The sequence below is a fragment of the Phalacrocorax carbo genome, chromosome 3 (genome assembly GCF_963921805.1).
Source record: "Phalacrocorax carbo chromosome 3, bPhaCar2.1, whole genome shotgun sequence".
NCBI lineage: Eukaryota > Metazoa > Chordata > Aves > Suliformes > Phalacrocoracidae > Phalacrocorax > Phalacrocorax carbo.
The window spans coordinates 102,693,278-102,717,783 of record NC_087515.1 but is presented as its reverse complement, the minus strand read 5'-3'; the positions used below and the strand labels follow the sequence as shown (position 1 = coordinate 102,717,783).

General features: G+C 39.0%; 1 protein-coding gene and 1 long non-coding RNA gene across 6 annotated transcripts in view; one reads left to right on the top strand and one right to left on the bottom strand.

Annotated features, from left to right (window-relative positions):
* Window positions 1-24,506, top strand: part of MLIP (muscular LMNA interacting protein) — a 115,755-nt gene that overhangs the window by 85,981 nt on the left and 5,268 nt on the right. For 2 of the 5 annotated variants that reach the window (XM_064447899.1, XM_064447897.1), the window contains 2 exons: window positions 25-150; window positions 19,311-19,364. In XM_064447899.1, the coding sequence (XP_064303969.1) occupies window positions 25-150; window positions 19,311-19,364 (180 nt within the window). Of the gene's footprint in view, window positions 1-24; window positions 151-19,307; window positions 19,365-24,506 lie in introns of all 5 variants that reach the window. The other 3 variants (XM_064447898.1, XM_064447896.1, XM_064447900.1) reach the window with 2 other exon arrangements.
* On the bottom strand, window positions 8,132-23,482 carry LOC135312660 (uncharacterized). Its single transcript, XR_010372323.1, has 3 exons — window positions 23,275-23,482; window positions 16,437-16,494; window positions 8,132-10,111 (listed from the first exon to the last, which is right to left on the bottom strand). It is a non-coding gene; the product is annotated as an uncharacterized LOC135312660 (long non-coding RNA).

Sequence of the window (24,506 nt, the reverse complement as noted above, 5' to 3'; positions counted from 1 at the left end):
CTCCTGGGTGTATTATGGGTCAAGACAAAACCTGGTGTCATTCGTCCTGTGCTGGTGAAAGGAAGGAGTGTGCAGCAAAAGGAGGAGCCCTATCAACCCAATCCTTTTAAAAAGTACCTTGAAGAAATCAGTGATCCAGATTTTGAGCAGGTGAGTAACTCTCTTTGAAAGATTTTGTAGCCTCAGCTAGTTTCCTTAAAGAAACTAATCTTAGAACATTTTATTGTCCTCGTCTCTTGTTTTTTGCAAAATTATATGATTCCCTGAGGGGCACCTGGCTCCTGGAGGACAGGCTCCAGGCTGGAGATGGGCAGCTGGGCTCTCTTCAGGGACATTTTTGTGGCGATCTAAAAGCTCATATGTTGAAGAGGGGATCTTTTAATGATGTCCATAGGAAACACTATACAAAAAAAGGTGGAAATCCTGTGCTCGCCTGTCCAGCAGGTGTCTGGATCAGATCTTATGGAGAGCACTTCCTCCATTTGGGGTCCAGACCCGAATCCTCTCTAAAGAGAAGTGAGGACAGCAAGGACTGGGCAAGGGTCATTTTTCCCTCTGCAAGAGAGACTGCAGAAGAGCCCCAGTGAGTTTCTGTGTCACCGCCCACTGCGTAGCTCCCTCGGGTCCCTCCACAGCTTGAGGGAACTGCTCTTCTGCACACGAAGGGCATTAACAGGCAACCCATGAGGCAGCAAAAGTGCTTGTCTTCTCCCACAGACTTCTGCATAAAGCCATAGGATCTCTTTGCAAAAAACACACCTTGAACTTTGCTGACTTGTATGAGGCATTATCTCAGAGAAACACCAGATGAATGATTCTGTCAGCTTTTTCTTTTGCATTTGTGTTTGTGTGCATTACTGTGAATTAAACCTTAACTGCAATACATAATCTCAATGTCCCTGTGGGAGCTTATTGTTAACCTATCTGGTATGTTCTGAATCTTCCATCTGGAGGGTAGTAAAACAAAGCCAGTAGTCCTTTTGCCAGACACTATGTGAGTAAAATACCTTACTAATTGAACTTCTCTTACTTCTATGCCTCTCTAGTCACAGTAGAGAGAGACTTCAGCAATGACAGTCCTCTCTTCCTTTTGTAACTGAATTTTTTAAGATTTCTGTTTTAGTTCTTTCCATTCCTCTGATTTACTGTAGGACATTCCCAGCATTTCTTAAGAGTACTGCAGCATTACAAACAGAGGAAGATTTATTTACATTGGTGGGTTACAACAACACGTACGTCTGGTATCAGAGGGTTTCTCATTGTATAGGTTTTATAGAATGCAGAGTTTCTGTAAAATATAAGAAAAACTGAATACAAATTATTACAATTTGTCTCTGAACTTTAGAGCTTGACAGTGAATGTTTGTCTTCAGAGAATATGTGTGAATTTATAGTGAGTTTTTCATACTTTAACTTACCGAAAACCTTCAGATGCCTGGGCACTGCGCTGCTGTTTGGCTGGGATGAAAGAGGAGGAGAGCTGACTGGGAGCTGCTGCTAGAGAACTTTTGGTCTAAGTCACCTCAGCAGGACCTCACTGCAAAGGCAGGGGCAGCTTATACCTCCCTTTCATCAGGGCAGGGCACTGATTCCACTGGCTATAGTTTTTCTGATGAAGAAATGATGCAACCACCGAACTTTGTATCTTAAACCAAATAGAAAGCTGGGCTTATTGGCATATTCAGAAGCTTTCTGATATTTGAAGCTAATTGTGAGAATAAATCAATTTACACCTTATAAATTACTTATAGTACATATTACTGAAGTACCGAGGATGTCATAAGTCCATGAATAAATGTGGTTGTTATAACAAAAGCCAAAATTAATTTATATAAATGCTATGAATCAAAATGAACTAAATGAATAGTGCACTGATTTGTTAGATGGAAAAGTTAATTCCACAATGAATATGTTCAGTTTTGGTTCTTTTATTTAAAAGCACAATTACATATGCTTTTAAGTGCTGATAAATTACCTTTTTTTATCATAACCTAAGAAATACCCCAGGTTGCTGTAAAATACTTGTTATTTTGCGGAGTCCTCTATTAAGACATCTTTGCTCTGAAAAAGGAACTACTTAGGCCTGTATTCGGATAAAGTCATTGACTTAACAGGAACTGATTTGTTTGTGTGAGAAATGGTTATGTGATTCTAGTGGTGGTCTGATATAATAATTAATAGCACCATAATAGCCAGATCTAGGGAAAACACTAGAGCACATTCTTACATCACAGCACGTGCTTGCAATTCCAGCTCTTGCCTCTCAGAGTAGGTTTATGGTGCTGATATAAGTCCCTTGTGCGTGGAGGAGACTTGGGTGCCTACTTGAGGATTTTCACAATCTTACAGCATCTCTGAAACTCTCCTGAGGTGTTTTAGTGCCTGTAAGGGGGCTGCAGCTCTGCCTGTGAAACCGGGCTCCATGCCTAGACAGCAGTTGGGAACCTGCAGTGGTGGTCTCTAACCACAGGGTTGATGGCCTATAGGGACACTCATTCTCCCTCTTCACCTGCTTTCAGTAGTTAACATTTTTGGCTGTACAGCAGGTGCCTTCTAAAGAGTGGGAGGTGTTCCCATGAATATTACCCCAAAATCAGGTAAATTGACGGCTTTCATGGGATATGAGAGCTGTGGATTAAAGCCAGGAGACTAGCAGCTAGGCTTTCTTCTTTCTGTGGAAGAGCTGGTGCCTGTCCACTTGCCCTTGAAAAAGAATTTAGCAGGTATCTACTGTGGCTGAGGGCAAAACTGCTTATACTGTTATTGATTTTCCCTGGTTTTCTTCAGAGATCTTCTCAGACATGATGGGAGGTAGTGCTCTTACATCTTTTTTTCTCTCCCTCTCTCTGCATTTTCGTTTCCTTTCTTTCTAATACCATTGCCAACAACACCCCCCCTAGGTGATGTTGCTGCCCCTCCTTCACCCAGCCCATCTTGAAAGGACAGACACTTTCAGGTTGCACCTCTGAGGATTGCACAGAATAGATGAGGTTCCAGATGGCATCAGCTTTATTAAGTCCTCTCTTCTGATTTTTCTTAGACCTCCACAGCACCTCCTCTTCCTGCGAAACCTCCCAGTCACTGAGCGCTGGTGACTGTGGGTGACATTCAGTTTGAGACATAGTGATGCAGCCAGCTGTAACTGCTGACCTTCAGCTTCATGTCCCTGTGTTGAACACGCATTTTTTTGTACAACAGAGAGTAGCTTGTTTGCTTTTCACTTCATTGAGAAACATCCCCATGTGGAAAAAGCCATTTCCCTTGTAAAAAATAAATAGCAATTTTTTTGCTTTAACAGGCAGCTGTTCTCACACAGATAATCAAAGTAATGGATGGAGACAAAAAGAAATTTGTAGATTAGTAAAGATCATCTGGAGAGGATGTAGCTTAGCTCACAGATAGCTCTTTTTATCTGTGTTCTGGGTATGCTGTGTATAGACTGACACTGACGTGCCAGTAAAATTTATAAACCAGGGAGAAATCCCATTTTATTTTGGCTTTATCTCATATTAGCTTATGCTGCCTTTTTTTTTTTTTCTCCTGAGGACACATACAGCTTGTACCACTGGCTATTCAGTAGATATCCCCCATCAAAGACTTGTTACAGACAGAGTGTAGTATTTCTGACGTTCCAATCTGACAGTATTAATCTTTGCACATTTTTTAGATGCCCTTACTAGAGATGGTAATTTCCCCATCATGAGAAAGAATTTCTTTTTTCTTACTTAGTATATTTCAGTAATGTTCCAGGAATTTTGCAAGTATGCTCCAATTTCTTCAAAAAAGCACCATAAAATATATTGGAAGTATATGTAACTCGTGAGCAGTGTTGAAGTGATGGCTTCATGAAAATTTTCATTTCAAACTGGGGAAACATAATCTTTCTTGGGGAAAAAATAGGGCATTTTGTTACACAGTAATATGAAAACAACTCATAATGGATGTTAGAGAATTCACATGCTTGGAAATATTAACAAGAATGCACATAGGCTCCTTTGTCATTAAAAAAACTAAACCACTTTGGGCAATGGAAGAGCAAGTTAAGGATGAACTAAAGAGATATTATTTACACTTGGCATGAAGCTGTGAGGCCAGTTTGCCAAGGTTTATCATTAATAGAAGCAGGGCTGGTGCCTCCGAGGAGGAGCAGCAGGAGGCAAGGTTGGTGTGAAGCCACTGCTGCCTGGTGCCCTTCCAGCTGCTCTCACTGCCGCTGGGCTCTCACCTGCTCATTTGCTCATGCTCACTCTTTCAGCGGGCGATACATGAGCTTCTGCTGGAACTAAGCACAGCTCTTGTCACAAATTTTCTGGGTCTTGAGCTCAAAGGCATAGTGCACAGGGGAGTTCCTGGTCTAGACTCAGCCAGCCGAGTGGGTGAGAATTTTGGATGTACTGTGTCAATGGCCTTGACAAAACCTAAGCACGAGATTTGTGCCAAAAGCTGGGTATGCCTCCCTGACTCTATCTCAAATCTTTTGAAAAAAAGAACTTTTTGAAAAGGTTTTATCCTTTAGGTGCAAAAAGCACATATGCATTGGGTTTTTTTAACCAGCACGCTATTAAATTCTGGCTAATTGCAGTAGTGAAATATGTTGTGTGTATACCTTCACTGGTTTAATTCTTAGATGGCTGAAAAGGCTTGTTAGGGTCTTGTTAAAAAGCCTGAAGTGCTCCTGCTGGTATGTAGATAAGGCAGACTTCCTTTTGTACCTCAGACACTGTTTTCAGGTTGGTTTTGCTTCCAGCATCTCAGAAAATGTCCCAAAACATGGCCATTTTATCCTTGTATGAGATCCTTCTGGCCTTTCCTTGTCTGTCACTTGAGCGTCAGTTGAGCTGCAGGAAGGAGATGCACTAGAACCCAATTGAAACATAGCTGGTTTAGTGGGAAATCTACAACAGGTTTTGTGTGTGTGCTTTCATACTGACAAAAATGCTTAGTGTAGAGCAATTGTATTGGCATGAACGTGAGTATCTTTCCCAGCTAATCATCAAGCCCTATGAAATGTAAAAAAGGTGCAAGACAAGCACTTCGCTTCCTGTCCAAAGCTTCTTTTTTACATCTATTAATCTGTTTCTGTTTACTTTTCTTTTTTTCATAGGAGACTGCTCTCCTACACCCTCTGTATCCAACTAAACTGATCCCTCCAACTAAGTCCCCTTTGCATCCTCCGTCTGTCTCCCTCACTGACTGTCTAAACCCTGGACCTTTCAGCCACTTGTCTTCCATCACGTGTGATGCTCACAAAAATCCTTATAGCCCTTACAGTCACAACTCTTTGTACAATAAGGTGAGCGTCAAGTATAGTGTGATGCAAGAGCTTTGTCAGGCTTTTATGCTTTTAATTCTAGGCAGAATTCAGCTGAGTCATTAGGATTCAGTGCTTGCAGGTGCTCTGGGAGATGCATCTGAGACAAGCCTGTGTCTCCAGTGTCCCTGGAGATATTACTGCTTTTCTTTCCCTTGGCACAGCTCGTGTCAGGGCTTGTTTCCTCCAGACCAGCTAGGACAGGGTTCCCACCACTCTTCACTCAAGCTGTTTCTTATCTAAGGAGGAATAATCTATTTCACCCTTCATGCTCAGATTACTTTAACATTTACACATACTAAAGTAATGGGCTATTTCTTTTTTCTTGGGGACTGAAGGGAAGGTAGACTAACCTGAGAGAAATACTGGCTTTTCTAGTGGCTTTATCTGTCATCCTGACAAGCAGTTGTCTCTTGCCAATGAAAAGGGAATTGCACCTTTGCTGACATTTGTGTTTTATTTGAAACCATAGTGAAGAAATTAGACAAAATCTCTGTAGTCCAAGGTGTATGGGTGACAGCGTGGGCTAATGAGCTCTGTAAGGTGAAACTGGGCCCTATGTCTTAACTGAAGTCTTTCTGAAGAGCAGTTGGCACAAGGTATTTACAGTACCTCAAGAGAACCCCAGCCTGGTGTTAGAAAAGAATCACTTGTAGAAGATGCTATTGGGACCCCTCACATGCATCCCTCCCATGTCCTCTTTTTCTAACACAGAATCTGGCTGCAAATGCTCAAGCTCTGATGCCACGAGAGATAAGCCAACTCTGAGATGTACAGTGTGCTTCATTTGTAGTGCAAGAAGTTAAAATATAGACATTAGGTGATATGTCATGGTTTCCTTATCAGGGGAAGTACCAGGGTGAAATACACATTGCTAGTTATAGGCACACTGGGACTTGAGACTGCTTTGGAGAGAAGTATCACCTGTGCAGAGAATGTATGTTGGTCAGGCGTCAGACTCTGAAGAAAGAAATTTCTGGAAATGCCTTTCTCTCCTCACTGACTAGAAACATAATTTAGGTTAATAGGCAATGTCAAGAGCGTCTGCTGTTGGCCCCTCCGTCCTGTGGAATGTATGGAATTTACCATTTAACCCACTTATTAGGATGGTCTAAAACTAAAACCAACCTTCCATTCTGTCTTTGAGGTATCCTGAACAAAAGCACCTTTTCACATCTGCTACACAAGGGTTTGTTCTGTTTCAGTTTTCACTAAATTGGGCTGGCATGTTTATTTAGGCAATCCATGATTTTATGATCAAGTATTTTTTGACAAGTTTCCTGGTTCATTGTAGGGCATTCACATGAACAAACAAACAGTTCATATGATTGCTGAAGCCAGTTTTTATCATGAAAATGGGTTATTTCCTGTTGCTAATGGAAACACTGCTAGAAATTCAGAAATTTGTGTAGGAAGATGAATAAGGCAGGGAAAAGTTGTCTGAAGATAATTAAGATAGTGTAATTTTTTGGTATATCATGCTAGCTGTTTTCTCAAATGGGGATATTCTTGCTGAATAATTGCTTAAATAAGGAAATTTTGCTGTTGCTCTAATTTCCCATAACACTGTGCACCCAGAACTCTTCTCTTGAATGAAGAGGTCATAGGACAGCCCAGACTGTGTATTTGCATTCCACCCATATGGTGTTGACTAGGAGGCCTCTTCATCCACAATTTTTTATCTCAAAGAACTTCTGTTATTCCAAGCAACCTTTGTGAGCTTTGCAACTGATAAATGCAGCCACACCTGTCTGATGTTAAGATGTTCTTCCTGTACAATGTAAATATGAGAGCCACATTACCTCTTTGATTCCTTCCATTTCCCTTTATAACATACATTTGCTCTCTTACCTGGGTCATTTTTTACTGTCCGCTGTTACCAAAGGTATTTCACATGGTTTTCCTGTAAGCTTCACACGTCTGTAAACTGCTTTTATTTTACTTTTATATTTTATATATTATATAAATAATGTATATTTTATATATTATTATTTCCATATTGAACTCTGACTCTCTCTTTGAGTCTGCAGCTTTCCAGGGTTGAGCAGCATCATCCATAGTCCATAATTCACTGCAGAGTGCTGTATTCTATCAAATAAAAGCTCAGAGGATCATTTAATTTTACTTCAAATACTTCTGCAGCAGAATTTTGAATGGTTATGTCATCAGGGAGGTAATTGGAAGGCTGTGTTTTAGATGAGGCCCCAGTACTGACCTGCTGTGACAATTTAAGCAAAAAAGTTCACACATTTGTGCATCTGCTTGACTTCTCACTGCCATCCCTCTCATCATGTAAGTGAAATAGGCTCCTGACTTTGGTCAAGACCACATGCAATAATGCCGCCTACATTTCTGCAAATGCATCCCTTAATTTAGTTAATGTAGCAAGTTCTCTCTTCCATCCCATAACATTTAGTGAAAATCCAAGGGAATCTATGTTGTTAACCATGATAGGTACAAAAATTTCAATAATTAGATCTTCTGAAGCAGGACTGGTGAGCATGACAAGGATTTTTGAGACTAATATATTTTTTGAGACATCTTTGGAGAATTTTCAGTATAGCTCAATTTACCATTGATTGTTTCCACTGTTTAAAATAATTTACTTATTTATTTGCAATATTTTTAAAGTCTCAGCCAGTGAAGCTAACTGATATAAGACAAGTCATTTGTCGGAGGTAGGTAAGATTTTTAAGCGTTACTGGGAGTACTAGTAAATACCTTTAGTAAAATATATTTCTGAACTGATGTCGCTCTCTACATAGGTGTGGCCCAATACTCTGGGAAATAGAATAACCAGATGTCAATACTGGGCTAGTTTAATACAAATAGATGTTTATTTACACAAGAACTAAATATTCACAACTTAAAATATTTTTTCAATGTTTCTGTTTTGGTTTATAGTATTAACATTCTTTGATAACCAAAGGAAGATTAATTTTGGTCTTAATCACATGGGCAGTATTTAACATTTGAGTCAATATATGTCAATAAAACCTCTGACAATATTTGCCTGTTATATCTTGCAGTAACCTTGGCTTTTGTGCTCCCCAGCTACAGTCTGAGCTGTTCATGTTTTTTTTTTTAAAATATTTAATTTATTGTCATAAATAATCGAAGTAACAGAAAACTCAGTACAGTAGACACAGTATCTGGTGTTGAAATTTCAAACTGTTAGACCTCTTCCATAGACAACATTATGACATCATGGGAATTTCCTTCCATTCTCTACTAAACCTGGACGGTCATCTTTGTAAATTCCCTGGAGTTCCCCCTCTCCACTCCTCATCCCTTGGGATAAGAAATAATATGCACCGTGACTTGTTCGCTGTCTCTCCAGCCATCCAGTAAACACATGGTCAGTGTCCGCACGGTCAATCTATATGTATGTTGCGTTTCTAACTATACGTTGTATTTTGCTTCACCTTCCACTAGAGGGCAAAACACGCTTCCATAAATTCTTACAGTCATTTAAAATACGTTGTAAATACACTATTGAAAAGAAACGAGATGTGCCAGTGAATGGAGTTGCTACTCTTCACCTGCACTTTCATTAAAAAATTGCTTTAAACAAGTGTTCCCTCAGAAGTGGGAAACACGATATGGGAAAAAACAGAATGATCACATGTCTTATATTAGGGAGGATAAATATGTTAAGCTCCTAAAACCAGTATCATTTCCAACCATTTCAAGTTGACCATGAGGCAGCAGTGTGCCCTTGTGGACAAGAAGGCCAACGGTATCCTGGGATGCATTAAAAGGAGTGTGGCCGGCAGGTCGAGGGAGGTTATCCTCCCCCTCTACTCTGCCCTACTGAGACCACATTTGGAGTACTGTGTCCAGTTTTGGACCCCCCAGTTTAAGGACAGGGAACTACTGGAGAGAGTCCAGTGGAGAGTTATGAAGACAATCAGGGGACTGGAGCATCTCCCTTATGAGGAAAGGCTGAGAGACTTGGGTTTGTTTAGCCTGGAGAAGAGAAGACTGAGGGGGGATCTTATCAAAGCTTAAAAATATCTGAAGGGTGGGTGTCAAGAGGATGGGGCCAGACTCTTTTCGGTGGTGCCCAACGACAGGACAAGGGGAAATGAGCACAAGTTGGAACACAGGAAGTTCCACCTCAATATGAGGAAAAGCAGAATGGACCCAGTGCCGGGTTGTTTTTGTTTGAAGCTCCACCAAGTACCTGAATCTTCAAAGCTGACGGAATTACACAGAAGCAGGTGAAAGATAGACCTGGCATGTTTTGTAGGTTATAACTAACTGTTCAGAGTTATGAAATCCATAAGCTGTGCCCCAAATAATTTCATAATGTGGTTTTAGCTTTGATGGGAGGAGGCAGCAGGAACCAAAGTATTGCATCTTTCTGCTTGAAGAAGAGCAGATAAGGGTCTCTCCTCTATCTGTGCACTGTCTGCTTCTAAAACAAAAATGTTGCCCATGCAAGTGAGCTGATTCTGTTCTCATTGGCCTTGTCATCTCCCTTGTCTTCTCCTTCCCCACTCTGCACCCGGGCACCAGGTGCTGCTGCTCTTATTACACTCCTTGGTCTAGAATAATTATACGAGCTGAACTTTTTATTATAATGTAAGTTCCTTTTCTTTTTGATTGGAATAAAACATCTCAGGAAGTTGGACTTGAATACAGCTATTGTAGTGATGGTGAGCCTGAGGCAACATTTAGCTCTGTGGTTAACTCCAAAGCTTGCTTCTCCTGGGAATCTCTCCAGCCTTTAACGGAGGACTGCGCAGGGTGGAAGAGCACAGCTGTGCCCTTGGAGTACTGTGTCCAGTTCTGGTCCCTGCAATTCAAAAAAGATGTGGACAGACTAGAGAGAGCCAAAAGGAAGGCCACAAAGATGATCAAAGGGCTGGAGAACCTACCCTGTGAGGAAAGACTGAAGGAGTTAGGTCTTTTCTCCCTGGAGAAGAGAAGCCTCAGGGGAACCTCATCACAGTATTCCAGTACTTAAAGGGTGGCTACAAAGAGGTTGCAGGCTTTTTCTTCACAAGGACCCACATGGAGAAGACAAGGGACAATGGGTACAACTTGCACTGGGAGAGGTTTCATCTTGCAATATGAAAGAATTTTTTTACAGTGAGAACAATCAATCACTGGAACAACCTCCCCAGGGGCATGGTGGAGTCCTCATCACTGGAGGTTTTCAAGATGTGTTTGGACAGGGTGCTAAATAATCTTATCTAGGCTCCCTTTCCCACAAATGTTGGACCTTTCCAACATGGGCTGTTCTATGATTCTGTGATTCATATGGAGGCAAGATCAATGTAAATATCTATCATGGCATAGAGCATTAGATTTTGGGAAACTTGCTGTCATTTTGGAAGAGAAAGGAATGACCTGCCCAAGTGAGGAGGCAGGGTAAGAGTGGGTGTAGCTCCCTCAGCTGGGGACTGCCTCAGTCCCTACTGACTTTCAAACTGCCTTTTCTTTCTGTCAGCAAGGGCTGAGCACATGATTCATGTACATCCCTCTGTAAATCTCCCTGTCAGTTAAATATTTAGCAACACAGCCTTGAAAATGGATTGAAGGGAATTGGCTTTTTGCAAGAGTTATGAGAAATATTAAAAAATTACCATTTCTGTACCTGATCAGACATTACTTATAAGAATAAAGGTCCAGAGAATAAGTTTTCTTTAATGTCTAACTTTGGGCTCAAGCCAATTTAATTTTTTTCTTGGACCTAAATGGAGTTTTCTTGAAACCACTAAATGTTGTCTTGCTGGAAGTATCAACCTTCCATAATCATTTGCAGGTCTGCAGGTGAATAGGTAAGCAGAATATTTAAAGGGAATCTTTATTATTTTTTAAATGAAATCAGTGGTGTTTACCTCACCATCCAATCTCCTACTCATCGGAGTTTGTATTTGATTAATAGTACCATAGTGGGAATTGACATTCTGTGAACACGGCAGCCTTTCAAGGTTGCCATGGAAAAGCACTTTTCTCCGAGACATCATCCCAGACGCTTTTATTTCTAGAAGAGAGTTTCTTTCTCTCTTTTGAACTTTGATATTTAAATGCTGTGCTTGTGTAGGTGTATTGTGGTTGATCAACCTTCTACTATCTGTGATCCAGAACAATTGCTTTAGTGTAGAAAAAGAAATTGGAGGCAAACAAGCCAGTTCATTAGTGCTTTCCTATAAACTGGACCTCCTTGTTTGGGAAAATATTAATGCTTAATATTGTTGGGTCTCCTTTGTATATTCTTTTATGGCATTTCTTGGACTTAGTGAGCTATTTTAATCATATCATACTTAGATGACATTTCTATCACTTTGGAACTGGCTTGATAATGCCTGCAGAAAATGCCTCTAGAGTTCTTACTCAGCTCATCTTTAAAGAAATACATTTCTCCTAAATCACTTTAGAAGGATCATAACTTGGTAATCAATTGCTTTCTTCAAAGCCATCAAATTAGCAACAGAACATGAGGGTAGCTTAGGCTCAAGAGGAGACACAGCAGCATGTACTTAATATGGAGATGTCTCAAGTCTGACACTGTCTGGAAAGAACTCTGCTACCCACTCCTGCAGAGGCAGGTCTTCCAAAGGAAAAAAAGGAATTGCTTACTGTGTCACTCCTTTTGGCCTGGGTAGTCAGGACATTTTGAGATCCTTGCTGCCTTTTTTCCACTAGGAGAAGCTGTTGATGGTAGGTGTACTGTTTGGTGTACTGTTCATTCAGAAAACATGCACACAAAAGGTGTTTTCTTGAATGTTGTAAGATCAATCCCCAGCAGGCACTTTCCATACTTAGAAATTGAAATGTGTTTCCTAAGGAATGCTGTGCCCAGACGTGTCCAGGTTTCCTCTTGGAACATACTTACAGCCATTTCTGATGCTTTCTGCCTCCTCATTTATACAGGCTGTCTCTGCTGGGATAGCTTAAACTAGTCTCAAGCACTAAAAAAGTGTTTTAAAATGCTTTGTTTTCATCCTTGGAAGTCTCTACATAATATAAAACTTGAGCTCAGTCTTATGCCTGGCTTTGTAGCGTGATTACATCTAGTCTTCTGTACCATGGATTTCAGGCGTTTTTTTAATTCATAAAACATCATCAAATATAATAGAAATTCTAGCCCTCATTTCTGAGGTGTCTTTATCTTAACCTTTGCTATCTTCAGATCAACATGTGAACACACATCTGAGAACAACACAGCAGCCCAAATACTACAACACTCCTAGTATCTGCTTTTGATGTCTCTGTTGGTTTGTGGAGGGGATTCTATGACATGCCCCATGGTGATGGGGGTGTGCTTGCCATAGCTTGGTGGCTACTTCTGATGCTAGACTGCTGATCCATGGCTAGATTTGGACTTGCTACAACTCCATTCCTAGGGGAATTTGAAAATATAGAAAATGGGAATGTTAAAAAAATAATGTCTATTAATGATTTGGCAAATGGGAACTGCAACCTAGGGACGTGTCTTTGCTTGTAATATAGTAATGAAAACAAAAGGCAAGATTACAAAGAACAGAAGCCACTCAGAGCTAAAGGTTGTTAACAGCAAAAGCAGAAATATACTATTGAGTGAAAAAATATCACACAAGATTTTGTGGGTGTATAACCTGTATGAGAAACAAAAATGATACCTATATGCTTTTTATTGATGACAGTGAGGAAACAGAGTCTGAAGGAAAAAAATTCATAATTAATGGAAACTATCCCAAAACACCCAGAGTTATAGAGAAATTCGTGTCTTAGAGCTCACTGAACACAGAAGTTTCTAGACAGTTTCCTGCTGCTTTTTTAAATTGTTAAAAACTCTTCCGAGGTACCAAGGAAAAGTAAACAGTGAGCTGATGAACCTTTGGAAACTCTACATTTTAAAGGACAAATTGGCAAAATTAGAATTCAGTTAACTTTTATTGCAGGTATTGATATAATCAGTACTCTGAAATACGGTCTTAATTAACTCCACTTTCAGGTATGTTAGAAAAATATATAAAATGTAATTAGTTCTGGTGAAATTCCAAGTATGTACTTAGAGCTTGAATTAGCTATGTTACAGAGATGTTATGAACTTCAAGGCATTAGTGTTTTTTTTTTCTTTTTGGCAAAGTGTTCTGAACTTTGATGAAGAGGTCATATATAATAAACTGTAAATTACAGTACTAGCTTTCTCTTAATTAAAGAGTGGATATCATTTTAGTAGTAATACGATACAAAATATTATCTTAATACAAATTTTAATATAGTAGGTGACAGTTGCACATGTATACTCTTGAAAATTCAGTCAAAATTTATGGTTTGGTTTTAAAGTAACTAAGGTCAAAGATCTCTGTTGCATGAGAAGCTTACTCAGAAAACAGGGATCATTCAGTTTTGCTGCTAATCTGGGAAGAAAATATGTGGGGGGAAGGTCAGCTCTGAAAGTTAAATCCATTTCATTTCACGCGCTCACCTGGAAAGCAGTTAAAGTTCTTTGGCTGCTATTGGTCAATGAGCAATGAGCCCCTTCCTGGGGCAGGGAAATATCTTTCCTAAGCAATGACTCAATTTTGCGAGTCCCTAAATAGTTCACAGTCAATATACTCAGGGAAATTTCGAACACACGGGTTTTTGGAAATTCTGAAATTTTCTTTCCAGTACAGATGAAAATTTGAAAACATTTAAATACATTTAGAACATTAGATAGTTCTAATCCATGTGATTAGAAGATGTTTGTCTCTTCTGCTGCCTTACTCTGTGGGTATGTACATTGTGGTTCTCATGCCTCAAGTCTTCGTTACGGGCCTGGTGCCCTTGCCGGCCACCAGCTCCCATAATCACCCATAGTGAAATTAGCCCAGTGAGGCACTGCAGAGCTTGATTAGCCCACAGCAGAAATTAGAGGCTCTTATCGTGATTGCTACAAAATGCACTGAGAGTGAAATACATTTTAATATTTTATGGAAGTGATCCAGAATGAAACATCCAGGTCAGAAAATAAAATATTCCAGTTACAGATGGGATTTATTAATTTTAATTTTCTAAATGACTAGTGACAGTTTGCAAGAGAAATCACAATGTTTTGCAGGAAAATTAATTTTTCTGTTGCTAGTATTTTTCACTGAAAAATCATTTTGTCAGGAAATCCGCAGCCAAGTAGACTAGCCCTGTATTAGAAGCTGAACTTGGCCTGGCAAAAGGCAGCCCAAGGAAGATCGATGCATAGCTGTGCTTGCGTGCATCTCCCTCCAGCTCCACTTAGAGATAAGGAATCCCTGCTGCTATGCCCTGTAACTCCTTCAGCCTCTGGTATTCAGATACAAATCTTTCAGTCTCACCCCACTCCTGTGCCCTCTAGGGATGTGTCCTATGAGAACCTGTCAGGGAACCACGTCCGTGTGCGAGTTGTCCCTCTTGTGCAGGTACTTATCAGTATCTGGAGAGTGTTTCAAAATCTTCAAGTTGAAAAAGTACAGGTACAGGAGTGCATAATAATGTTTTGTGAGTCAGTCGGGATGTTCTATTGCATACGTGGCTGAAGGCGCATTATAAATCTTTGTTGTGAGCACCATTTCTGCTTTACTTTTCCTTTTATAGAGAGGTAAAAGTTGCAAAAGAACTGGATGCTTAACTGACAAAATCTTTGAAATAGATTTTCTACTGTGTCATTTCAGAGAGACTATAGATATCATAATTATAAATTGTCACTTTACATTATATATTTTCTCTACCCTTAGTTGAAGGTAGCCATTGCTGTGCTGCTGTGGGTGTTTTACCATTTGTTGCTACCCGAGATTTCATGTTCTCGTACTCAGGAAAATTGGTTATCTATACAATTGCTTTATAAAAAAAGTTTGCTTGTTATACATGTATAAATAAACATGCTTAGTCTTTGAGAAATTAGTATTTTTTCCTACTGTGAAGGAATGACTATGTTTCATAAGAGTGTAGAGTGCTTAATTTATTTTCAAAGTGGATTAAAGACTTAAAGGAGTAGTTTGAAAGGAGAGTGTAGACATGAATGTTCTCTGGTTACTATAGCTGAAACATTCTTATTTCTTATGTACATTATCTCTCACTTGTTCCATAGAGTTTTAAACCTGTGTCTCAATTAGCAAAGGTTGCAGACCCTCTAGAGAGTGACTTAGATTTATGAAAAAGGTCTTACATTGGGAACACCTCAGAAAGCTTTATATTAGTTCTGAGGCAGCTGTGATTCACAGCACAATAAACTGACCTTTCAAAGGCAAATATGTCTTGCTGATTACTCTACAGAGCTAAATGAACAAAGGTCTAACTAAGATGTTATATAACCACCTCCTTTCTAAGGCCTGGCTGTATCTGTAAGAGGTTATTTTGGCCAGGCATATAATTTCCCTTTGAACTTACATGCTGCAAATACTTATATATTGTCAGGGTATTCTGCTCTCCTCAGTACAATTTTTGCAGCCACAAATGCAGATTTGTCTAGTTTGTTCTTTCACTGTTCTTAGAAAAAATAAAGAAAATGCCACATTAACAGAAAACAGAAAAGTGAAGAATTATTAATTAACCTTGTGAGAGTAATGCAGAATTATGTCACTGGCAAAGGAAACAATAATAGAAATTAGAAAAGCAATACTGTCATTGTCCAACATCAGCAGATACAATCCTTTTACATTTGTAGAAGAAAATAGGGCTTCTTGCCAGCTGCTTTGACCTGCAGATGAGAGACTGCCAGTGACAGAGCTTGATGAGGTCTCGCTAAGACAACACACCCATAAAAAGTACATAGTCCAAGTTGCATTCATGCTTCAGATCTTGTAGACATGGGCACATTCCTGTATGTCTCTGAGGCATGATAGTCACGCAAGGTCTAGTTAGGAAGGGTTAATCCCACCTCATTCTGCCTACTTTGCATTCTGGTACTTTTAAATTGACTGACTGGTAGTCTGATGTTGATAGCTCACCTCGGCAGAGAGATGATCATACCCTGTGAGGATTTTTCCCCTGTGCTTAGGGCTGTAAATTGTACTATGATTCAGGTACAAGGCCAAATTTAATCAGGTAGTCTATCTGTCCTGTTAAGTGTCCTCTGAACACCCTGGGATGAACACCATGCAGACAACATGGAGATGCCAATGGCCCTCTTTAGTACTTGCCCAGGCAGTGAGATACCTGATTACAGTGCTTACCTCACCATGCAGAGGTTCAAACTTCTGTCTTCCAAGAGTCTAGTCTTTACCCATGGAGCTGCAGAAAGCAAGTGCACTGGACAGTAAGTTCCCTCCTGCCTGTGGGACTGGTGTAGCGTGCATTCAAGAACATAAAAATTATATTTGTAAGGAAAAATCAGGGAGGAAAAAGTGACTCTGTAGCCTCTGAGAGGACAGGTCTAAGATGACCTCTTCCAGGGCAAGACTGACATATTTCAGATTACACTGACACTTGATGGAAATACCAGGCAATGGGCCTCCAGTTCATTAGGACGAAGTCACCCAGGCCAAAGCACTGAGCTCCTTTGCAGCTGACAGAGGCAGAGCTGTACAATTCCCTCTTTTCAGGAATCTACAAGACTGGGCATTATTTCAGCAGAAAAAATGCAACACTTGGCTTATGTGCTCCATATTCACTGAAGTACTACTTAAAGTTCTTTATAAATGTAGCCATATGTGACTTTCTCAAGACTAGACCCCATGTCATGCCAAAATCAGGTCTCCAGACACCTGGCTAGTAAAATGTATAGACTCTTCTATGATAACTTCAGGGGGTTTTATGTCAGAGAAGCCATGTGAAAACAGAGAGAACTCTATATTGTTCAGTTTTCCTCCAAGTCTTAAGCCTGTATTAACTTTTTTCTGTCGTTATTAATAAGTGAAGTCTTTGTTTGCCTCTCACTCATCTTCTTTCAATTAAATCTCTCCAAAATAATCAATGTTAAGAGTGTCTGTCCACAAAATACAGATAATCTTTCCTGTCTATGGAGACTGTTATACATGTGGGCTCTTTAGTTTGAAAAGAGGATGCTATCAAAACAAAGGAGCCAAATATATTTCTTGGACAAAAAAAGATCATTACTTTTGTCTGGTTTAAGGAGGGACTTGAGACATTATACTCAAGGAACAAGGTAAGGCAGAATCATGACTCAGAGAGGCATTTCAAGCTAACATGGTAGGCAATGAATACCAGCAAGAAAGGCCAGGATAAGATAACACAATAAAAGTGCATTTTTCATTGTTTGGCTCTTTGTGCAATTTGAGAAAAAGAGCTGTTGCATTCTTGGATCACTACCTGACCAGGGAGCTTTTCTTTCTTGCAAGTAGTGGACAATACTTCTCAGAGAGCTTAGTCACACATCAGAAAGTAAACAGAAAATTATCAACACTTTCCCTCTACTCCTTGTGATTGACATTTCTTATTTTGCCTGGAATACAGAGATGCCATATTCTGGTGAGGCAATGGGTAACTCAGCTCCAGGGTTTATTTCAATGAAATAAGCTTGCCAAGATACTACAGGTGTTGCTAGAACTTTGTAGCTCTGTATCACCAAGATTGTCTACCCTCAGTAGCTGCAGGATCCTGGGTTTGGAAACAGGACTTCTGTCTCCCATGTAGGCTGTAAACACCTCCTGCATCTTTGCAAAGAGCTGTGCTGCACCACCAGGGTGGTGTAAGGTCTAGGGGCTGCCTTGGCATCTGTGATGGCAGAAATCAGGAGCCAGGTGTGTGGCAGAGGGAGGCATGTTGCTGCTGAGATGATCTAGGTTCCGTACCCCTTCCTTATACTTTCCTTGCCTAAAATTATTCCCTTATCTAAGTTTACTGAATAAATAAATTAAATAAACTTACTGAGTAAAGTTATTCACTTGCCTTTCCACTTTTTTGGGGAAAACCCCAAAATATTAAATGATTCAAAGCTTCAGTAACTGCTGCTGCTGTTGTTAAAATTGATACCTGCTTCCCTGAAAATGATTCAGGGTAAATTTACAATGGCAGAGCATAATATATAGCAGATCTATAATGTAATTACAGAAAATTAGAGTATATTCCACTTCAGAATCCTTCTCTTTTTATAGGCCCAGCTTAGCAGATCAGTTTTGCTTCTCGAAAAGCACAGTTTCAAAATTAATTTTCTTAGGGCAAGAGGAATATTTTTTTAAGCAACACATTATTTGCTAATTTACTATTTGATCTAAATACCAAAACAAAGTAAGCCTTTGATACACTGAAAATAGCAGGCTTCTTCCAACATTGTTTTTGTACAACCCAAAAATACCCAAACCACAACATTTTAAGCAGCCTTTGCTGTAAAGATGTCGCTGGGTCACTGTATAGGAAAATCTCACAAGCTTCGGATCTTAACATTGCCATTATAAGCTTCAGCTTATCTGCCTACCTGTATTCTAATTAAAATCTTATTGAAATGGGTATGATTATTCACTTGAGTCACATCCATCAAACTTCATTACTCAGATGCATATCATATAATACCGAAAACATTGGAAAATTACTGAGATCTAAAACTCCTTTCTGCACATACTAATTAATGTTATACAGCATTTTTTACTTAAATGTTTATATGATTTATGTCTATGAAATTTAAGATTAAGGAGAGCTCTTTTGGAGGACTTTTAAGAAGACAGATATTAAAAATGACAGAAATACAGCTACAACCTTAGGTGACTTTATGTGTGTTACCTTATACTAAATGTATTATAAGGCAGGTGCCCTTGCTGTGATTTTTTACTTGAGATGCCTGTTTCAAACTGGAATTGATTTATCCCTTCCCCACCTTTTTATTTATAGGAATATGATATAACAGAAAACAGACCATACCTTGAAATAGATTTTCATACAGACAAGGAGTAGTAAGAGAGAGCCCGCTCAACAGGGAGCCTGTTGAACACAAATGGGATCTCATTGCCTTGCTACCCTTTGCATGACTGAGGGTATTTGCTTTCATTATTAACCTTTAGTGATATTTTATACAGAAATTGAACTAATAATGGATTCCTTTTCCTGTTTTTAACCCCATGCTCTCTCCAACCTGTGACGTCTTGGCTCAGCAGCCCAGTCATCCCATAGTGCCTATTCCAGAGAATGAAACACTCAGCTCTAAAGAGGTAATCAGTTGACATTTAATGGGTTTAAGCATTTGCATGCTAGCTTTATCTTTTATTTATGTAGCTTGTGTAGAGTTGATGAGGAAAGATGTGCTGAGTTCCCAAATCTTCTTTTGTCTAGTACATGGACTAGATAAACATTAATTGTTCTTAATGATTAATGACAAAAAAAACCCCAGAGTTGTTTTGCAAACTGTGTTGCTTATGTCAATTTGGAGTAACACTAACCCTTACACTTCAGGTTCCTGATATGTGCTTTTGGGATGTTAGCAAGCGGGACTTGTTAAACTATGGAGTTAGCCCCATTTAAATCATACATTCCACAATTTGCAGTCACTGGTATAGCTTCTGTTTTACATAGCAGATACAGCAATTGCCAGAAGCACTTAGGATGATTAGTTATTGAGAATTTCATAAAGGACTATCAAGAAAACATAAGACAACACGTAGTGCAAATTTGCCCAGTATCAAAATTCAGCGCCAGCTTTATTTGACTTTGAAGAAGGACACAAATCTTCTTGAAGTCTAAATTCAGTGGCCAATTCCCTACTACTTTTACATATCTAAACACTAGGACCATAGTGGTTGCCACCCTAGATAATTCACTCAGTGAGAGCTGAAGCGATCTACTACATATGATTAATTTTCTCTTGAGATAGAGCATATAAAAATTAAAAAGGTTCTGCTGGCACAGGCAACTCTTTTTTTTCCCACAAGGTCATGAACATGAAGCTGAATTATAGCCTCAATGTTGAAATAAACATATGTAATTTAATTAACTATCATATTCTTTACTGCAGGCTTTGGAATGTAATAGCACATCTTTAATTAAAGGGCATTTTCAACATTACTTTAGAAATTCACATAAGGTGGACTTAATACCAATAATAGCAGTATGAGTATATTTATGACACAGGAATGGATTTTACTACCGAGACCTCCTTTGGTTGCCAGGTGCATGCTCATAAGTATTTCATAAGTTTTTTTGATGAGTTTAACAATATAGATAGGAATGATAATGATATTTTTGTAACACAGTTTATTTTTGTTTTATTGTTTTAAAAATAGATTCTAGTCTTGCTAAAAGCAGCAAAATGAGCATTTAAGTAAATGAAAGTGATGTTTGCCAATAATTGCTACCAAATGAGTAACTTTCTCCTTGTTTTGAAAAGGATTGAGGGAGTTTTGAGGTCAAGCCCTTTACATATTGGAAGCGGAGGATTTGCTTTGCCTGAATTCTGAGTTTGTTGACAAAGCCTGGCGATATATCCTTACAGTTTGTCTTGAAAAATAAAAAGCTCTAAAAAAAGTAAAAGAAAGAAAAAATAAAGGTAGATGTCTTACTACTTGGGTGGATCAACAGACTGCTGTTTTGCACCAGGAGTATATGAGAGATGAACATAGCCTCTTATTCTTATACGCATCCCTGGCCTCTCTGTGCACGGGGCCAGGGACTTACAGCTACTTCCTACCTCTTTTATTTGAATCTTCATCACAGTCTTCCAGCCTCCTCTCTTTTTCCTTTCCTTTGACCTTTCTGCTTGTTTCTACACCATCAACTCCCTTTCCTCTGCCTCCTAGGAGCTACTTCTTGGTTCTCTAGAAAGCAGTTATTATGGTTTCTGCTGTGAATCTACCCAAAGGAAGCCCCAGGATACCTTCACAAAATGAAGTTAGACAACAAATACCTTGCTGAGGTTCTCAGATAGGTTGGTTTTTTTCCACCTCATCTGTAAAGTTTCTGAAATATTATTGAAATAAAGGTATTTCACTAGAGGGTGGTGAGAGGGGTTGAATAATTCTGAGGATAAATTTGTTGTTGAGATGAAACAGATTTGCACTGCATCAGGCACTCTAAAATGTAAATATATATACACATATATGTATGTGTGTATATGCATAATTGTGTATATATCCATATATTTAGGCATGTCTGTGTATATATATGCAGCCTCTGACGATGCAGCTGATTTTCCTGTATTTCAAAATAAGATAGGGGAAAGTAAACATCTAGATCCCCATCTCTCATCCTTTTTCTTTACAATTTACATGTTGAGGGAGAGCTTTGCAGTTCTAATGGAAAGAGAGATCTTTTCAAAGAGAACTCTTTTAAGAAACAAGACACATAATTTAACTGATACATTATCAAGATTAGTGTGGAAAGTGAAGCATCTCATACTGACAATAAAGTCAGGCTACCATGAATGAGATATCCTTGAAAACACGAGGTGGTAGCAAGTTCCAAATTGATGACAATGACAACAAAAGTACAAAATTCCTTTGGTTAGAGGCCAAATTGTTCTGTTCCAAGGCAGATAAAAGATATAGCACTGTCTTCTAAAAGTTCTCTTCTTTTTAAACAAACATTTTGAACATAATTTTTATCAACCAATTTATTGAAAAGATTAAATGTACTCCAACAGTTGGAACATTTGTACTATGACCTGTAGAATAAAGATAAAGTTGTAGTTGAATTTACAAAGAGCAAAGACAATTGAAAAGAGGATTTATCTGGGCTGTTATCAGTATTCTTTGTATTTCTTAGATTAATATCTTATTTGGTGATGGTCATTCACCACTTAAAATAATATTAGCTGGAGGCGAATAGTTAGCTTTAAAATAAAAAAAAAAAAAAAGTGTCAGATACCATTTAGTACAGCTGAGCAAGCTGAGTATTTGTGCTGGTTCCTTGGTGCCTGTCACATAACTCCCTATGACTATACAGGTGGACTCCGGTCCACATGTAGACACAGCAGGAAGAACTGTGTCAGACTCACCACAAGCTGGTCAGGAAATAACATCAAGAGATGATGCATTTTCTGTTCTGTCTATTACAAATCAAAGGAAGACTTCTACAATGAACTTTTCAAAATACTTGTACAGGGCATGTTATGTAATTTCCCCCCCCAGTCTTTAATCTCATTTTTAGCAGGAGTAGCTGACCATACTAAGACTGAGCAACGTCCTTCCATGTTTAAGGGGTGGCAGAGAATACACCTAGAGATGAACACCTCTGCTTATTCTCAGTCAGGAAGGACTGAACAAAGGCATCTGTTTCCCTTGACATCTATTGTTGGAGACGGAAGTATACAGCACTGATACTAGGAAGGAGATCAACATTTATATTATCTTGGCGGCAGACGGGAGAACAACACAGAGCCAGGAGCTGATCAAAATATTTGGGGTACTATTCATAGCTGCCCTGAAGGGTGGTGGCTTCTTTGAGATATGTTGTTGTTGAGCTGTCTCTGAAGAACCACCAAATTTTAACCATTTTCTCTTTTATGTGGTTGGTTCTTCAAAATGATGTGTTATGCTGCTTTCCCTTTTCAGTGCTGTGAAGAAAACAAGGTAGGCCTTGGTCGATGATTTTTAAAATCACATCTTTCAGGCACCTGTATTGTTTCTTCTTATTTAGGAACCTATCTTAACTCTAGGAACTGTTTGTGCTGAATTTACACAACCCACAAGTCTCCACATAATTTAAAATGTCCTTTATTATCAGTGAAGTCCTGTTTGGATGCTGAACTGATTAGGAAAAGTTCTGTCAAGTTACAAGTCCAACATTACTGTTGCTGCTGTAATAAGAACCTTAGATCTCTGTCCTATAGTCTCTGCCCTCATCAAAATGCTTTTTGTCTAAAATTACATACAGGTTCGTACTTAACTTCCTCTCCTGCAATGTCCTTCCCTCAGAGCTAAAAACACAGTGAGAGAAAGTTAGTGTGATTTATGCAATTCCAAAAAAGAATGAGTGCGCAGATGGTCTGGGAAACATAAGCACTGCCTTGAACTTTAGGAAGGAGTGAGAGAGGGGAAGAGGAAAGGTGTTGCTAGTTTCTACTCAGTAATTTTGTATTGGTTTCCTAAAATTGAAGTATTTACTCGGGAAGGGAGAAAAAGGAATTACCTTTGTATTCAGAAGAACAGCATCCTATTCTTCATGCAGCTTTAGCTTCATTCTGTAACAGCATGAAACAAATCAGATCTGTCACTTCCCTGTGAAAGCAGGAAAACAAATAAGGGGCTTTCTCCTCCTTGTGAAATCTCTCTCTACAACCAGTGCTTTTCACTTGGAGATGATATGAAGGATACTCCTGTAAAACCTAACCACAAGACATACCAGTAATTTCCAATACTTACTGTCTTCCTTTAAAGTAAACCCAGTGTTTTCCCAGGTTACGATGTGTGAATGACGTTATAATCATTCTCAGAATTGTACTTAGTCAGAATATTTAGAAAGAACATGGGGCATATGTCAGAAAAAGACATTGCATGCAGGTGCTAAAAGTATGTACTCATTACCCTTATTCATATAAGACTTGCAAAATCCCAAGTCTATTATACAATTACTTTAAATTCATATAATCTTTTGCTGCAGCTGTTATTCTTATCTTATTTGTTATTCCTGAAAGACCTGCAATAATTATTTGAGATAATAATAGCATCTGTAAGGTTAACACTCATAAAAAGACCTCATGAGAAAAAGCCAGTTCCATGGACTTCAGGATTTCACTGCAAATTTCTGAGAATTTTAATACAAGAAGCTTTTTTTTTTTTTTTTTTACTAGGGGAAACAATTAATCTGCCTTGCTGCTCCACTTTAAACAACTTTAATAGAAAAAGTTCCTGAAATTTTAAATTCTATGACAATGTCAATAAGGTCCAAAGTTCTGTTATACATTGCTCTTAATCTTTATTTACTTAAGGAGTGTTCCTGGTCACAAGTCAACATTAGTATTAATCATTGATAGATTCTACATATAAGAAAATAAACCCATTTTATGAAATAGTCCATGTACTGAAGAATTTATGTAAGGTTTTATGTTAGACCAAAGCTCCAACCCAAATGGCAATATCAGAGTAGAGTAATGTTCTTCCAGTTAAAAATACTGGCATTGTACCCTGGGTTTAAAAAAAAACAACCTGAGCTTACAAAATCCCCCAATAAAGTTGCTTGACATCGTGATCACTATGAAGTGGGGCTGGATAAGCGTGGGCTGTGCCCATAGTTGAGGCTTGAGCTTTCCTACCTCTGATGGGACGGTACGAGGGCAGGGTACAGGCTGCCCTCTCCTCCAGCTTACCATGACAGCCTGGAGGAGGCTGCTGGTGGTGGTTAGGTATTCTGTAATGATCCAG